Source organism: Triticum dicoccoides, chromosome 5A (assembly GCF_002162155.2).
Source record: "Triticum dicoccoides isolate Atlit2015 ecotype Zavitan chromosome 5A, WEW_v2.0, whole genome shotgun sequence".
Lineage (NCBI taxonomy): Eukaryota > Viridiplantae > Streptophyta > Magnoliopsida > Poales > Poaceae > Triticum > Triticum dicoccoides.
Genome location: NC_041388.1, coordinates 609,899,838 through 609,906,148, shown reverse-complemented (window position 1 = coordinate 609,906,148; position 6,311 = coordinate 609,899,838). Strand labels below are relative to the sequence as shown.

General features: G+C 41.1%; 1 protein-coding gene across 1 annotated transcript; it reads right to left on the bottom strand.

The window, feature by feature from the left end:
• Nucleotides 1-296: 296 nt before the first annotated feature.
• Nucleotides 297-6,297, bottom strand: LOC119300141 (phenylacetaldehyde reductase-like). Its single transcript, XM_037577196.1, has 7 exons — nt 6,162-6,297; nt 5,814-5,832; nt 5,370-5,574; nt 5,102-5,287; nt 3,842-4,004; nt 3,106-3,159; nt 297-763 (listed from the first exon to the last, which is right to left on the bottom strand). The coding sequence occupies exons 1-7, from the start codon at nt 6,295-6,297 to the stop codon at nt 654-656; spliced, it is 873 nt and encodes a 290-aa protein (XP_037433093.1). The 3' UTR covers nt 297-653.
• Between the last annotated feature and the right edge of the window lie 14 nt (nt 6,298-6,311).

The window sequence follows — 6,311 nt, the reverse complement described above, 5'->3', positions numbered from 1 at the left end:
TTTTTGCTTTTCTTGTCTGCCATGTCGTTTCTGCAGAATAAAACTGTAGAATAAATGAATAGAAAAACCGATCATAAGTTGCACACACAAAAACATTTGGTGGAAGAACTTTGCAAGGTGACTACCGTTCCATCTAATAAGTAATTTTCTAAGAAAGAGCATCATCTTTCTCCCAGCAAAAAGAAAAGGTTAAAAAAACTGGGCAACAACATTAGCTTTTAAGAAATACAAACAAACAAAAGAAAAGAAAACTGAATACTAACTGGCATACAGAAGGCAACCTAACAGAACATGCAAAATTAAAATGGGTGCCACGACCCACCATTTCATAATTGAAAAGGATAATTAAGTACACTATAAGCATTTGGCCCAGCTCAAATATATCCAAGCCCAATACACCGACTACCTGCTGTCACGCACGCTCGTCTCTCCTCCTCCTTTCCCCCAAATCTACCAAACCTTATCTGCTCTTCTTTCCCTAAATCGACCAGTCCTCTGTTCTCCTCCTTTCCCCAAGTCAACCAGGTCTTTCACTCGCTTCTCACTACTGCCAACCATTGGCCGCCTGCCTTGCCAACTCTCGCCGCCCCTCCAGGCCGCCACAACGGGTGCGGGGTGTCTGCTAGTTTCTGCTGCTTCTTCTCCTTCTCTCACTACCTTCTCCGCTCGTGTTGCCTGCTACCGTGCTGAAGACCACTGCTGCTGCCGCCGACTGATAAACTAATCGGTGAACTGCTGTTGAAGGGCCGAATGAGCAAGACTGCTGCAAGAGGAAGGTATGTTTCGAAATTAATTAAAGAAAAATGATACAATGATTTTCTTCATAGACTTGCATAAAGTTTTGGTTGTCGTGTAATTTTTGAAGTTACCATTTCCGTCAGCCATGTATTGCCATCCATATTTTTTGTGCTATGCACATCACTAATGAAGTACATGTTCAGATCCATCATTCATTCATGCTTTTTGGGCTATGCTTTTTTCTAGTAGTATATCAGAGAGTCAGCCATCTTCTGATTCAGAAAAGAGGTGACAGTGGTTTTTGAATTTTTGGTCAGGTAACAGTGGTTAAACAACAAACCATGGTCCAGGAGAGCATATCTGTAGTTATTGGTCATATGTAGGCATCTTTTGGTCGATCCAGTGTGTTCTATAGTTGTGGCTATGGACAACTTTTGGCCAGTCCGGTGTATTCTACAGTTGAGGCAGTGGAGCACTTTTGGCCAGTCTGGTGTATTCTACAGTTGTGGCAATGGAGTAGTCATTGTCCATAATACCAGGTATGTTGTTGTTACCATGTATCTATGTGAACATAAATCATGAGCACTGGATAATAGTAGTAATTATATATATACAATGTGTATTTTGTTCCAGTCTATACTATGACAGTGTGAGGCGCATCTATTTTGTGCACATTTTGCTTTGTATTTGAAATACCCCCTCCCTCTTTGCTGCTTGTCACGCTTAGACACTGGCAGATAGGACAAATAAACCATACACAATGCATGTACATATGAACAGAAATACACTGGGCATCCTAATGATAACATGGAAAAATAATGAAACAACTTGAAAGAAAGAATGCAACAAATGCAAAAGTATATAATAATGAAGGTCTATAAAAACCTAGCTATTTTCTGGCGAAAATAATCAGTTATTTCTAGTTCCCTAATTCTGGAGCTACATATTTCCGGTTCTTGCAATTTATCTGCGATAATCTGGTAAAGTACCGACACAAGGACCATCCAATTTTCCAAGGCTGTTAGTCACTATGTGTGAACAAGGCCAGAGGACCAAAATATCAAAAGCTATCTAGGAATTCACACGCAGATTTTTCTTGTGCTTGCTATATGTCTCAAATAAACAATAGTCAAAGAGTGTACTTATGAACAGATGTAAACAGACACCATATCAATAGCTAACAACATCACACAGCGACCCGATCACACATCAAGATGGATTGATGGAAATGGAAAGATAAAGTATGCTCTGGCAATAGAACCAAAATTTCCTAACTTGTAACCATGAAAAATATCCGAATACAACAAATTATGTCTCATCCATGCCATCTGAAGATTCTGAACCATCCAAACAAATTTTAAACCGAAATTATGGATGCATTCATACAAAAGAATAAGATACAGAAAATGCAATAAAAAACCTCAAGTGTAGATCTGTTCCAGATTCAGATATTTTGCACATGCCTTCTTTATGAATCTCCAAGGAATTGAATATAAATGATGATAAGGATATCAGGATTGTCCTAGTAGAGATGGAATCCGAATAGAAGTAAGCTGTGACTCCTTACTTCCATTGCCACATTTTTCACTCGTAACAGAGGCTTTGAAACAAATATCCTTCGCTTATTCGTGCAACTCTTGGATCTAGGAGGCTAGGAAGACAGACCTTTTCATTACGCATTTAGCCATATTAGGTACCTAAAAATTGAAAAAAAATCCAACATTGATATGAGCACATGAAGCTACAAGAAGATACCAACTCCTAGGTACTTTGCACTTTGAATATTTTAAGTGAATCTGTAAGACATGCAGATTATGAATATCAAATATCTTCCCTATGGTCTTAAATGTGGGTCTGGATGAATAAACCTATTAGTCATTTCCGTTAGGATTGGTAAGATTCTAATCACCCTAGACTATATATGAAGTGCATTTGTTTGACTTGTTCTATATCCAATTTCAATTGCTTTGTTCTATGAAATAAGGAAGAGAAAGTGTCGTCTGATAAGGATGCAAGTCAATTTTTAGGTTTTCAAGCAAGGGCTGAGATAGATATACAAATCAGAAGAATTGTCCCTTTTGAATTACTTTACATGTTCACTGCCAGTTTCAAATGACAAAAGGAGCAAGCAAATGTAAAAGAAAAGGTACACGCTTGAACAGATCTGTAAAGCTTAATACTTGTATCATTCGCTTATTCACACAACTATTTGATCTAGGATGCTTTGTTGGAAAAAAACCATGATACACAAGATCATTTGATTTGGTTGCCTAAAAAGGGCACTGGCTTTGTAATAAGCATTACTGCATTTGTATACAAATAGAAACATCATGATACATAAAGATAGGCCAGGGACATATGTGTTACCTTGCAAAGCACCACAACTTTGGCCATCAGTTTGCACCATCTCTCCTAGTTTTCCTGTGTTAAGAGGAACATAAAATTAAAATATATCGTGTTTTTTCGCTACCACCACCGAACCCCAAACAACATTTAAGAAAACCCAACAACATTTAAGAAAGCCCAACAGTACTAATGCATTTATCATTCCTATCCTTGTAATACTAAACTGAAATCTGATTCTCTTGGAGGTTTGAAAATATTCGAAAAGCTCCATCTTTGTAATGCCATTCACGATTCATGAGTACAAAAATCACCAAATAGACCAAAACATTGCTAGAAGTACCTTAGTTCAAGTGCTACAACAGGAACCTGCGTATATAAGTATAACCATAGTTCGAAGAGGTGGGCGCTCACATCTTTCTCCACTGTCGGCTGTCACCCCAGGGCACCACTCCAACCCCTTTGTTATGAGCATATACCTAAATATTGGTACAGCCAAATTTACAGAATATATATTGTACATGAGGAGGGTTTGTGAGGAAGAGAGGACCCGTCGAAGAAAAAAAATAGAGGATCCGTGGAAGAGAGAAAAAGAGAGAAGGAGCGTGAATAGCCTTCATTTTAGTGATATGCAGGTTGTTTTGTGATTATATAGTATCTTTTGTTCAGTTGGAAACGTGAAACCAAGTGCAGAGATCCTTTTTGATGTCCATAATTTTATATAATGAAAACAAAGAGAAGTCTAACATAACACACCCACCTTTCAAATAATTAAGGAGAACTTTACTGCTCGAATTTACTGTAGACTGCATCAAGGGTCCAATTACCAATGATGGGCAAATAGTTACAATGTCCAACCCAGTTTTTGCTGCATAAGCAAAAGCCTCGCGCTCCGCTAGTGTTTTGGAAAGGTAATACCAATCCTGCCAAATAACAACACATGTTTGTTTTGTTATTTGAATGGGTGATCCAGAAAAAACAATTATCTTCTATAAGAATAACAAGACAGGAGCAATATCTTGTGTGGTTAGCGGAAGAATTTTGCATTAACTGAAAGCTGAAATCAAACTGTTGATGATGCTTCCCTTTTGGAAAATCCTCTCTTGTGTGGTCTAGAGACATGGACAAGCTGAACCATGGTTTAGCAAATTCTATCTCTTCGAAAACAGAGCGAAAAATAGTAACAGAGTGCATTAATAAAAAGTGACTTTGAGTCAAAACCAATTTTTTGCCTGTTTTGAGTAAGAGCCAACCTATGAGTCAAAACTAAAATTTCAGTCAATGCCAACTACCAGTGGGGTTTTGCTCTGTTTTGCTTTTTTTGTTTTGGCATTCTTCCTACTTGGTTAGTTTATAGGTCTTGGCTAGCCTAGACCTTGTAAAAAAAATTCTAACTGGTTTTGGCTGGTTTGCTTTGCAACTTTTGCGCCTTCTTGGCCATAAGTTTTGTTAATAAGAAGTAATTTCAAGGGTCTAGTTCAAATCGTGAACTGCCGATGAGACATGTATGCATGGCTCAGATCAATAGTATCCCACCGACACAAAGAATAGGGTGGGCTCAAGACATAAAAAGGAGTTCCATCAATGAAATATTTAACCGGAAAAGACAGTCAGTGTTCAAATGGACTTTAGACTCTGATGATCAGCACAAGGTGTACCAAACCTCGCTAAATGATGCAGATCTAGGGTGATCAAGGCGAGCAAGCAAGTCAATGACCAGATAAGATTCTTTTTGGACATGTGTTCTCATGCTGGGATTTGGTGTTGTAATAGGCATGTGAGCTTAACGGGATTTTTGCAGTGTTTTTGCAGCTATACACTTGTGTCCTACATTGAGCTTGCTGGTTTCTCTCGAATAAAAAAGTTTGATCTAAAACAGCGGCAAATGTCGTCCTTAAAATCAACTCTAAATCCTATACATTCCAAGTGAAACATTGAGTAGGAGCCTGTGTAATGTAATAGACCACGTAGGCTAAAGTGCTAAGCAGTCATACAGCCGTACAGGTGTTGGGTTACTTACCCCATTCTTTCTGCAGTAGCCCTCGTCTGACCAGATCTCTTCGTCACAGGCTTTGCCCTTGGGCCAGTTAGGATTAGCGACCACTGCAGCACCTGAAGACACCATGACTACTCGCTTAACTTTCGCCTCATGGCAGGCCTTCAGCATGTTCAGTGTGCCTGTTACAGCAGGAGCTATGATCTCTGCCTACAAAGCAGCAAGAATACATCATCAAAAAAGATACTTATTTCTAGAAATTAACTCTGTGAGACAGTTCTTGACAATTCACCTCGTGGTCGGTTGATCGGCCGGAGGGGACAGGGCAGGCGACATGGAAGACGCCATCACAGCCGGCAATCGCCGACGCTACGCTGTGATAGTCCAGCAGGTCAGCTTTGACGAGCTGCAACCTTTCTTCGGCACCTTCTAGCACCTTGAGATGGGCATTCTTACTGCTGCACCCGTGGCCATGAGGAGGAGGAGGAGCGCCATCGCTGTGGCGCAGAAGGGACAAAGCCAACACACAATTAAAAGTCTGAAGGCTTCATCTAAGATCATAGATCTTCATGGGTCTAGAAATCAACCTGGCTTTACTACCCGAAGAAAGGAAAATAGGCATGTACTTTGTCCAAAATCTAGAATGATATGAACTATACGAAAACACTCTGCATTTAGCTATTCATATATGAAACAAAATCATAACAATTTTACCTAATCAAGCTAATGAGCTTACATGAGCACATTTGCTGCTCCTACCAATTATGCAGAACCAAGCCATGAGTAACAAAGATGACAAGTTAGAACAGTACATGAGCATCTGAATATTTCAGAACTAAGTCCTAGGGGTTCAGGGATGTGAAACTGCGCACACGCGCGCGCACAAACAGAGTGAGCGAGTGAGTGCCTGGTTGAGTCTCGGAGAGAGAGAGAGAGAGAGAGAGAGAGAGAGAGATGGGGATCGTACCGAATCCAAAGCAACAACCCGACCAGCCCCTCGAACGGAATGCATCACGGGCCCTGCCTCTTGGTCCACAGCCCGCGCCTCCGCGGACGTCCCGAGCCCTGCCTCTCGGTCCACAGCCTGCGCCGCCGCGGACGTCCTGAGCCCTGCCTCTCAGTCCACAGCCCGCGCCGCCGCGGACGTCCCGAGCCCCGTGGAGTGCGCCGCTGGCCACGAGCGCCGCGACGGCGGTGGCCCCGCTCATGGAGTCGTCCATGGCCGCCCGGAACG